Source organism: Echinops telfairi, unplaced genomic scaffold, assembly GCF_000313985.2.
Source record: "Echinops telfairi isolate 266 unplaced genomic scaffold, ASM31398v2 ScPeMD7_1;HRSCAF=3_0, whole genome shotgun sequence".
In the NCBI taxonomy this organism is placed as follows: Eukaryota; Metazoa; Chordata; class Mammalia; order Afrosoricida; family Tenrecidae; genus Echinops; species Echinops telfairi.
In genome coordinates this window covers 73,799,921-73,811,592 of record NW_022103896.1, presented here as the reverse complement: position 1 = coordinate 73,811,592, position 11,672 = coordinate 73,799,921, and the positions used below count along the sequence as shown (strand labels likewise).

At 48.7% G+C, this 11,672-nt stretch overlaps 1 protein-coding gene across 4 annotated transcripts in view; it reads left to right on the top strand.

The window, feature by feature from the left end:
• Positions 1–2,414: 2,414 nt before the first annotated feature.
• The window catches only part of ADHFE1 (alcohol dehydrogenase iron containing 1), a 38,663-nt gene continuing 29,405 nt past the window's right edge, over positions 2,415–11,672 (top strand). For all 4 annotated transcript variants that reach the window (XM_045295563.1, XM_004697538.2, XM_045295531.1 and 1 more), the window contains exon 1: positions 2,415–2,483. In XM_045295563.1, the coding sequence (XP_045151498.1) occupies positions 2,425–2,483 (59 nt within the window). In that variant the 5' untranslated portion in view covers positions 2,415–2,424. The remainder of the gene's footprint in view (positions 2,484–11,672) is intronic.

Here is an 11,672-nt window from a genome sequence, read left to right as displayed (position 1 = left end):
AATACGCTAACCCTTAAGTTCCAGTTAAAATAACAGAATGCAGAAGTGGGAACTGTTGTCATTGAGCTTAAATTAGAGACGGTTGCCATCCCCTCAAGAGACTTGTGTCGGGACTTTACAAATTAATGTGCTCCCTTCAGCCAGGCATTGGCCCTTTTTATCATTTGCTGAAAGAATGTAAGAATTTGGTGGCAAGTGGGGGTGGGGGTGTACTTGAACAGCCTGCCTTTTTCTTTCTAACTCGGTATGAGTGAGGGAGAAGTTGGCCATATGTCAGAGATTTATCAGTGATTATACATTCGTGCATTATTTCTACCGCAAGCCCGTGTGTTCATCAAAGGAAAGGTTACAACCCTTTCCAAAACTGGTCTTTAACGTTACTACGGTAAAGGTTATTCAATAAAGCTAGCTCTGTCAAATCTTGCCTTTAACCTTTTTACTTCTGGTAGAAACCAAGTGAACCCTGCCACCTGGATACCAGGTATTAATTCTTTTTATTTACTTTAGAGAGGGCAGAAAGCAGCTGTATTAGGGTTTCAGAGAGACCGCTTTAGGTAGAAAAACGCATTTGTCTTTAGATAAATTGAAGGTGTGGCACAACTAATATGTTTGAAATATGTTATCTTTTGAAAACTTTGATTTGTTGGTAATGATATATGTGGGCCTCACTAAATAATGGTAATAATATGCAATCCAGAAACTAAATTTTTCTGGATATTTATGCCCCCACTTTGTATTTTCTTAGCATGATTTTAAGCAGGGGACCAGAAAAAGAGATGCACAAAGTCCTTAATTGGATCACTATTTGGGATAGGAGCCTGGGGGCGTAGGGGTCCTCATTGGACTGCTCACCACAGTCAGCAGTTCCAAACCACCAGCCTCTCCGGAGGAGAGTTACAGTCTCAGAAACTCAGTTGAACTCAAGTCTACCAGTTCTATAGGATCACTGTGAGTCCGAATCCACTCAATGGCAGTGAGGGATGGGAAAAAAGAGAGAGATCTCTTATATTGTCAAATTGACCTGAACTGGTGTGGCTAGAAAAGGCCCTAGGTGGTACTACACACAGCAGCTAACCAGAAGGCTGCAGTTTGGAGTTCACCTAGGTACCTAGAAAGAAAGGCCTGGGCGTGTACTTCTGAAAAAAAATTTTTTTAATCAGCTATTGAAAACCCATGAGTCCCAGTTGGCTTCTAGGCAACTTTGGGGGCGGGGCGGTTTGATTAGGAGGTAAAGTGTTTACAGATATCCTGGGACACTTTTCTGGTCCATCAGCCTCCCTAATAATAATAAAAACCAAAAGGAACTGTGTTGAAACTGCATGGTGCTGGGCCTCCTTGCAATTGATTGAAAACCCTCATGTTGTTTTGTTTGCTGCTCTAGAACAGAGAGCCACTGTCTGAGAACACCTGCCCAGTGTTCTCTTACAAAGAAAGTTTTATAATTTTATTGTTTTAATTGAAATTTTGTTATTGACGTGTAACAGGTTATAAAGTATCGAATGCCTTCAGATACTCTGACTAAAGCAGGGTTTTTTATTTGTTTACATCATTAACTTTTCTCCAGAGAAGTGACAGTTAGGTGCTGTATGGCCTGAGCAAACAAAAGTTTAGCTAAGACCAAGTGCATGCAATATTGAAGGGTACCATGAACCATTCCATCAAAAAGCAGTTCACGGTCCCAGTATTTTCTGAACAAGTTCTTCCCAACTGTCAGGGGTCTTTGTTGTTGCCGGGATTGGTTTTTAGGCTTTGTCGAGCACAGTGGTTCTCAACCTTCCTAATGCCACGACCCTTTCATGCAGTTCCTCATGTGGTGGTGTGCCCCCAACGGCCCAACCATAAAATTACTTTCGTTGCTACTTCATAACTAATTTTGCCACTGTTATGAGTCGGGCGACCCCTGTGAAAGGGTCGTTGGACCCCCAAAGGGGTTGAGAACCGCTGGTCTAGCAGGATTCTAATTGCTCTGTAAAACAAGTTCTTACAAATTTTTAAAACCGCTTAAATTCAGTGTGTGAAAAGATTCAGAGTGCGAAAACAATACACTTACCCCAGGTCTGCAGCCTGGGGGAAAAAACAGAAGGCTTTAAAATGGGCTTTCGGGAATACCGGAGACTTTCCCAGCACTTTTTCCTTCTACGGTGGGATAAAGGCAAGGTTTTCTACTCGCATAAATAGTGTCTCGGAAACCCACGGGTCTCCGAACGTCAGAATGCGCTCGGTGGCGGGACGTTAGGGTTGGTTTTGCGTTTCTACGGGCATTTCCAAGCTGGATGGTGAAAGCAGGGCAACTGCAGTTGGGGAAAGGGTTTGAGCCGCGGAGGGCCTGCAGCTCCCCAGCGGGGGGGCTGGTGGGGTGGAGGGAGACGGGGCCTCGGGATTGGTCCGTAGGGGGGTGGAGCTGGGAGGAGCACTCGCGCCGCGATGGCCGCCGCCAGCAGGGCACGGGTCGCGCACTTGTTGAAGCTGCTGCAGAGCGCATCGTGAGTGTGGGGCCGGGGGCGGGCAGAGGACCGGAGGGTCCTGCCGTGCCCGCCGAACCCACCCTGGGTGGGAGTGGGCATCCTCCCTCCAGCTTCTCTGAGGACTTGGGGGAGTCGGGTCTGCAGTGCGGGCGCCCAGTCCCGGAGCTGCGAGCTGGACCGGACCGCGTTGTCCGGGACGGTGCCGCCGCGTGGCTTCAGTCGGCGCGGGGATGCAGGTGTGCCTCGGCTTGTTCGACTGTTATGGAAGCAGGTCCAGACAGGACAGTGCGTTGCCCCACGTCTCACCTTGATGTAACCTTGTTGTAAGCAAATTGCCAGACCCTTTTCCCACAGTGCCACTAGTTTGCCGGGTCTCAACCACCAGCCTCCTTGAGGTTCTTAGTAGTCGAGGCCCAAACCACTGGTGTCACCCAGGGACCTGTGTCATAGAGCTCTTCATCAGACAATAGCATCTAGCCCTGGAACCGGTATCACGCAGAGCGTGATTGTCACTGTTGGGTGAGAAAGGAGGGTAGCCTAATTAGAATGGTGATGGAATGAGCATCCTATGGCAGCAGTGGCAGTGTGGGGTCCAGGGACGAGGCCACTGTAGTACTCCAGTAAAAGGTGCTGGCTACAGGCACCCAGACACAGATAGTGGGCATAAGGCGTGTATCTTGGTGTGCTAGTGCTGTCCCAATGAAATGCCACCGGCTAGATGGGTTTAAAGATCAGAAATTCATTTTCTGATCATTTTGGAGGCTAGAAATTCAAATTCCAAGTTTGGGCAGAGTTATGCGCCATTCTTCAGGGAAGATATTTGGTTCTCAGTTTCCGTAGCCCCCAGGTGCCCCTCGGTATGTAGAAAGACCCTCACATTGCTGTCTGCCCCCTGTGTGTGACTACTTCTTTGACCATCTTCTATATAAAATGCCATTCTGAAGGGTTTGGGGCCCACCCTGCTCCAGTATGACCTACTTTAATTTTACTGACCCCATCTGGCGAAGAAAAGCCCTCTCTCTCCAAATAAGGCTGTAGGTACTTGTACAGGAGTTGGGACCGCAGCCTATCTTTTGATAAACTCAATTCAACCCAGGACAGGGTCCCAAAAAAGCAAACTCGCTCACTGCCATTGATCCCTACTTATAGCAAGCCTGTGGGACAGAGTGGCACTCCTGTGGGTTTCTGAGGCTGTGTGGCTTTAAGAAAGCAGAAAGCTTCATCTTCCTCCTGCAGGCAGGATAGATAAGAGAAATACTAAGGAGATGATTAGAAGCAAGAGGGTTGCAATAACTGGTGGGGATTAGATGTGAGGGGTGAGGCAGAGAGAGCAGTTGAGATTTTGGGGCTGGGAAGTCAGAGTAAACAGTGGGGTCATGTACAAAGACAGGGCTTATAAGAGGGTTAGCTTCCAGGCCAACTGCAGCCATGGGACCTTCTGAGTTGGACGTCCTCTGCCGCATGCATACAGGTGGAGACCTCCATGAGGTAGTTGAATATATTGTTCTGGAGCTCAAAAGTGGGCTTGCAACTCATCCATGTACTTAGAGGGCAGTTGAAACCATGGGTGTAGAAGCAAAGCACAGGCCTTGGGAAACTGGAGAAGAAGAAAGGGGCTCAGGACAAAGTCCTGGGAAGCAGCAAATGGGGGGACTTTTGGTACACTATTTTTAATAGGGTCAACATCTAAAAGAAGATAGCACATAAAAGTCTTGGTAAATGACATCTTTGGGTCCCCATTTTGGTTGTGAAGAGCCCACTGGGGTGGAAGTCATGGCTACAGCTTGTAGACAAGGTATGTGCTGCACCCCACCCCCCAAACCCTTTCCTGATAGACCCAGCCTATAGTCACTCCACATCGCAGTGGCATTGGGCTCCCAGGCTCGGTACATTATCATTCATGCTTCCTTAGACATTTGCAGTTGTCAAATGGAGGGAAAGGACCCTGCTCTGAAGAATACAGAGGCAAAGTCAGAGAGGCAGGGAAAGCCCAGAAACAGGACCCGTTGCTCCCTTTGTAGATAGGCAGTGTCCCCGCTCTCGGGCGGGGTCCCCCGGCTTGAGCACAGCAGGAAATAAGACCTATATCCCTGCCACCGTGGAGCTGAAGTGGGTGGTGGTGGTGGTGGTGGTGAGACAACACCCAAGTAAAATTGAAAGTGTATTCTATGCTGATGGGTATTAAGGAGGAAGGCGCCCTGGCGGTGCACTGCCAAGCTTTTGGCTCACCTGAAGATCGGAGGGTCACACCCAGCCAGAGACTCCAATCGAGGAAGATGGAGCAATCTACTTCCAGAAAGATGGCGGCCTAGAAACCTCATCCAGGCAGGTCTGCTCTGTCACGGGGTGGACGCCACACCACCACCACTAACATCCCTGAGGAGAAAAAGAAGGCAGAGTGTTTCAGGAAAAGATGTCATTGCAGAGACAGGTCAAAGCAGCCCTCGCTGTGTTGTTTCGTGGGGCCAGTGCAATAAATGATCCCCAACATGGTGACCTAAACCAACACACATGTATTCTGGTTGTTATGGAGGTCAAAAGTCCCAACTCAGTTTTTCTTGGCCAAAATCACATGGGGGAAGGGCCATACTCCTCCTGGGGGCGCTAGGGGAGAATCCAGTCCTTGCTGTTCCCAGCTTTGAGGGCTGCAGTCCTTGTGTCCCTTGACTGGTGTCCCTTTCTTTCTTTGTCAAAGCCAACAGTGCATAGCACCGTGTGTCCTTGATCACACAAAGTGGGCCTCCCTCTGATAAGGATGCTTGTGATTGCATTGAATCCCCCCTGGGTAGTCCAGGCTACTCTTCCCATTTTGTGATCCTTAACTGCATCATCTCTGCATGTGACAGAGGAGAGCCACCCCCATGAAGTTTTAAGGAAGGAGCCCTGGTGGTAGTTGGGTAAATATTGGACTGCTAACAGTAAGGTCACCAGTTCAAACCCACCATCTGCTTCACAGGAGAGATGAGCTCTGCTCCCATAAAGATCGCTGTGAGTCAGAATCAGGCAAGCAGGGTGGTGTTTTGTTTTGATGGCTATGGAAGCAGACGGCCACATTAGGTCCCTGGGACTAGGTTGTGGATATCTTTGAGGACCATTATTCGGCCTCCCACACTCTCTGATAAGGTAACTCTCGTGTAAAGACCTGTTGGAAACGAACCCTGTGGCTGTCTGGAGACGGGATTGAAGACGCCTCGCCTGCCCTATTTTCAGATAAAAATGACTAAAGCCACCGAGTGAGAGAGGGAGAGATCAAGTCAGAGAAGGGCGAGCAATAGCCCCAAGACTTAGCCTGAACAACTGGGGAAGGTAAAAGTTGCCATGCACTGGGAGAGGAAGAATTAGGGAACCGGTGCTGAAGATCGAACAGGGAAAACCTGAGGTGCCTAATGGATGTCCAATAGAAGATGTAGAGGAGGCAGGAGCCCCACGATGGAAATAGAAATGCACAAGTCATCAGCAGAGATGTTTGAGGACATGAGACCAGGTGAGATCACTCAAGGAGTAAGCGTGGCTAGAAAAGACGCAGGATCCCAATCACACGGATGAAGAGACCCAGGGAGAGTGGCCGTGCAGACAGGAGAAAAGCAGAGCCAGGGGCCCTGGGAGCTACTTGAAGACACTGCCTCCAGGGAGGGGAGACCAGGAGGATGTTGCAGGCGGGTCAGGGCCAATGAGAGCTGAACTCGAATTGAGCAGTGTGTTAGCCAGGTAGTGGTCATCAGTGACTTGATTAAAATCATGTGGGAATGATGGACCACGGGTGCTTGCGCGCAGGTTTCCGTGGGAAGAGAAGAGGAAGCGGAGAGAGCACGCAGTCAACTGGCGAGGGGGGGGAGGGGTTGCAGCAAGAGAGGATCTTATTAAAATGTATTTTCAAAACCTCACTGCCATTGAGTCCATTGAGTCATAGCAACCCTATAGGACAGGGTAGGACTATCCTGTGAGTTTCCAAGACTGTAACTGTTGTCGGGAGTCAGAGCCGCAGCTTTCTCCCTCGGAGCAGCTGGTGGTTTTGAACTGCCAACTTCGCAAATCACCACCCAATGCATAACTGCTATGCCACCCCAGGGCTCAGGGTGGGGTGGGAGGATCTACCACTTCTCTGTCAATGTATTGTCCTGTGATGGCGTGCATGTTGCTAGAAGGCGTTCCAATAGTATTTCAAATTCCATCCGGGTCACCCATCGTGGGCAGGTGACCCTGGACCCGCGGTGTTTCCAGACTAAGGCAGATCGGGAAGAAGAACCCAACGAGCACCTTGTGAAATCCTTGCAAATAACAGCAGCAGAGCCTGATCTGATGCGGTGTCGGGAGATGAGCCCCTCCGTCTGGAAGGGCTGCTTCCTCCAGAGTGACCTTAGTGACGGCTGAGTAAAGCTCTGGGGCATCGCTCAGAATGAGAAGGTGCAGCTGAAGACATCTATCAGTAAGCAGAACGTGGAATTACAAACCTAGGAAAGCGGGAAGTCCTCAAAACGAAATGGACTAATGCATAAAGACAGATATCCAAGGCATCGTGAACTGAAATGGATTGGTGTTGATTCAGACATTTGGAATCGGACAATAGGGTCTAGGCTGAGAATGAAAAATTGAAGAGAAGCAGGGTCAAATTCAATGTCTAAAATGTCAAGAGCTGTCCTGAAGCATAATTCTGTCAGTGTTAGACTAATACCCATATGGCTACAATGAAGACCAGGTAATAAAGCTAGTTTTCAAATGTATGCCGCAACCACTGATGAGGAAATTTAAGACTTTCACCAACTTTTGCCATATGATATATCAACTATTGAGTCTAGATGCATATTGATAACTACTGATGATTTGGATCCAAAAGTCAGAAACAAGGACGCATTAGTAGTTGGAGGATAGGGGCTTGGGGTGATGAGATGGATGCCAGAGATTGCATGATAAAACTGTGCAAGACCCCCGACTTACCTGTTGTAGATCTCTTGTATCAGCAACACACGTGGAGACTGAATACCTGGCTCTCACTGGATAGAAGACAGAGGAATCAGATCAGCTCTGTCCGTGGGATGAGATGAGGGAGAGGCTTCACAGCACCAGTCAGAACAAGGCTGGGGGTCAAATGCAGACCAGACCCTCGTGCCCCCATGATTCTGCCAGCTCCCCTCTCCCGTGCACTAAATCCCTGCCTTCCTGTCTGCTGCCAGCAGTGCGTCCTTCGCTCTCCTCCTTTCTCAGTTTCCCTCGCCCTTAGATCTCATCCACCAGTATAAAGCTGTTCATTTTCCAATTCCGTCACTATTGTGAGGCTCCAAGGAGTCAGCCCTACTGGTCCGGTTCATAGCAACCGTCTGTAAAACAGAACTGCCCCACCCTCACAAATGCCTTCCTTTCACCTTCTGCTATCCTCTTCTCCCGTGGGACCCTGGCGGGGCTTTCTGCTTCCATTAAGAGTGGCAGTCTGGGGACCTGGGAGGGGCAGTAATACCCTGTCTGACAGGGTCGCGATGAGCCGGCACTGGCAGGATGGCAGTGTGTGGAGCAGTAGTAGCCTCTGCTCTGTGGACTTGATTAGACTTTGTCTGCTGCAGTCACCCTCCAAAACAGTTCTTTTACTTAGTTTCTTCCACTCGCTTTAGCTCCATCCGGCATCCATGTCAGTCTCTCTCTTTTTTTTTTTTGGCATTTATTTTATTTTTTTTTTAAATTAAGGGCTCACTCATACAACTCTTATCACAATCCATACATACATCAATTGTATAAAGCGCATTTATACATTCGTTATCTCATCAGTCTCAAAACATTTGCTCTCCATGTAAGCCCCTGGCACCAACTCCTCATTTTCCCCCTTCCTTCCCCACTGCCTCCTCCCTCATGAACCCTTGATAATTTATAAATTATTATTTTGTCGTATCTTACTCCGCCTGTCTTTTTAATGACTTTTGTTTTCTTCATGTCTGATGCCCTTGATGTCATCCCACAACTCACCTGGTCTCCAGTCGTGAGTGTTCGATTATCCACTCGGTTCTTGAGATGGTCTCTAAGCATCAGTGGACAAAAGGCCAGGTCATGTTTTGGCTCTGCGGTCCTGTTTCTAATATTCCTCAGCTTCCACCTGAACTTGCTTGCAAGCCATTGATGGTTGCTTCTGCAGTCTGCCCTTGGCCTGACTGAGGAGGTCATGTGTTTCCATCATCCCTTGCCAAGCTTAGGTCCCGTTTGGTTGTTTGCCATGAGGTAGAATCAGCTGAGACAAGGACCTTAAAGAGGTCTGTTATCCCAGAGCATCACAGGTGAACCATCTGGAGAAGTGAGCAGGGGCCATTCAGGCAGGCGAGGAGGGCCGGACTGGACTGATTAAACAAGACGAGCATGGAGCGGCTTTGAACCAGGGAGGGATGCCATCAGACAAATGACTCCAACTGGTGGGACTCGAGGTGGCCAAGGTGGGACTAAGAGAAACTCATTAGAGACCTGACAGTAACCAGGTGAGTCGTGCCCAGGGCCAAGTGGTGGCACCGGACAGAGAGAGGGATGGACTGGGGGAGGGGCCTGAGGGGAGAAAAGACATACTTGGGGAGTGGGTACCTCCGGGCCCTGAAGGGTCAGAATGCTGGCTTGCAGCACAGGGTGGAATCCAAGAGCTAGGAAAAGAGGGGGAGAAAGGAAATCGGAGAGTGAAGAGCCCTAGAAATCGAAAAGGACAGTCCTGGAATCCCTGGGAAGAAGCAGACCTAGTGGTGAGGGGTGCAGAGACCAAGGAGTGAGTGCTTGCCAGTGGAGGCAACGGAGCCCGCAAACTAGGCAGGGAAGAGACCCCGAGGGTGAGCTGACCGGGAGGCATGGATGAAGAGTTTATGCAGTGGTTCTCAACCTTCCTAATGCCGCGACCCTTTCATACAGTTCCTCACGTTGTGGTGACCCCCCAACCATAACATTATTTTCGTTGCCACTTTGTAACTGTCATTTTGCTACTGTTACGAATCGGCGACTCCTGTGAAAGACAAAGGGGTCGAGACCCACAGGATGAGAACCGCTGGTTTAAAGCAAGCACCCCTTTGCATTTGAGAAGGGTGCAGTGGAGGGAAGCTACAGAGCAGAAGGTCAGGAAAAGGGCAGAGCGTGGGGTTCAAAGTGCTGCTCAGACAGAGCGGACGCGGTGAGCCGCGCACCGGCAGCCGCTGTGCTGGAGGAAAGTGAAAGATGGGAACGAAGAAGATAGTGCGGCGTTCGTGTCGGAAAAGCTGCGTGTGAGTTTTTTCACCTCGCCCCTCTCTTCTTGTCCTTGTAAAGCGTGAAGCAGGGGAAGTTTTCCAAAGTACAGAGCACACAACTTGGCATCAGCTGCTTTGGTTTCCCCCAATCGCAGGATTTAGGGAGGCCTTTGGTGTTCTCAGCTGAAGCCACTAGATGGCAGCCGCGACTCATGGCAGCGCCCTGGGTGGTCCACCCTTGTCAGAATTTGAGATCCCAAAGGCCACCCAGCCCCACCCTGAGTCGTCACTAGGGAGGTGTAGGGTGAGGGGAGGGTGTACGGACCGTACCGGTGACGTGAGCAGAGAAAGTGACACCAATATGACTGTCTATAAAATTTTATGCAGTGTTAGTGTTTCAGTAGGATTTTTTTAAAATAAAAATACCCCTGTAAGTAATGACAAGACTTTCCGTAAGTTCAGCTGATGCATATACTTACAAAGGAAATCACTGTACTAACTTACATTTTAAACCTTCAAATGCAGCCTTCAGTATGGATTTGAACTCCATGTAAAGAAAGCCAAAATCCTGATTGATAGCATGATGAACATGTTTATCTTTTTTTAAAAAAAAGAGTAAAGTTCAGGATTTCATCTTGCTTGGATCCACAATCAGTGTTCATGGAAGCAGCAGACAAGAAATAAAATAAAATAAACTATCGCATTAGGTAAATCTGCACAATATCTTCTGAAAATGTAAGGTGCACCTGACCTAAGCCTGCTCATTTTCAGTCACCTCATGTGCATGTGAAAGGTGGCCTTTGAATAAGGAATACTGAAGACGAACCGATGCCTTTGGATTATGGTGCTGGTGAAGAACAATGAAAGTACCCTCGACTGCCCAAAAACAATAAACCTTGTTGGTGGGAAGAAGTGTAGCCAGCATGTTCCTGAGACGCATACGTGAGGATGATGAGATGGTCTTACATACTTCCGAGACATGTTAGCAGGAGAGACCAATCCCTAGGAAAGGGCATCCTACTTGGTCGAGGGGAAGGTCAATGACAAAGAGGAAGACCCTCAATGAGATAAATGGGCACAGTGGCTGCAGCAATGGGCTCAAGAGTAACCATTGTGAGGATGGTGCGGGACCGGGCAGTGTTTCACCCAGTTGAGCATAAGCTCGCCAAATCAGTGGCACCTGACCACAGTAACAGTTCATCAGGAGGAGCCCTGGTGGTGTGATGGGTGATGCAAGGTCAGCGGTTCGAACCCACCAGACACTGCGGGAGAAAGATGAAAAGTTAGTTATCCACCCCTATAATGGTTGACAGCTTCAGCAACCCAAAGGGCAGTTCTCCCTTGACCTAGAGGGTCGCTATGAGTCAGAATCAACTCAATGGCAGTGGGGAGCTAGAATGAGTTCCAATCGGAACTGTCATTTCTACCAAATGACAGGCCAGGCCCTGGCCCTGCGTCTTCAAATCTATCTGTGGAAATTGTGAGTCAGAACAGGTGCATAGAGTTCTTATTTTGACATACTTTAATGCAAGAATAAAGTCCGGGGGCCTTTTTAATGATATAAAAGCTGCAGGTGCCCCATGTGAAAGCGATTGTGTTAAAGACTTCCTGGCGAGTCGGGGTTGACTCACACCTGCTTCAAAGTGAGGAGAAATTTACAAGCTATTGAAGGGCAAGTCGGACTGTCCTGAAGTCCTAAGCGGGGACTGCCTGTGTAGTGACGCTTTGATTCCCATGATTTCCTCTGCTCGTGCTGCAAGCCCTGTGGTTTCTGTAGTTGCTGATACTGTCAAATGTTCTGGTGTTTTAGATACAATCGTGTGGTAGTCTAGTGTTTGGGAACCTAACACATTAGCTCTTTTTTGGACTCAGTGACCCATAACATCACTACTAATGTAGTTTGTACCATTAGTGTTCATATAAGAAATAGCTCATTTAAGCAACTCCCAACCATCTCATGATATTCTATGATGAAAATTGATAGTAAACATTACTGAGGACTCTGTGATCGGGCACAGGAGGAAGTCCA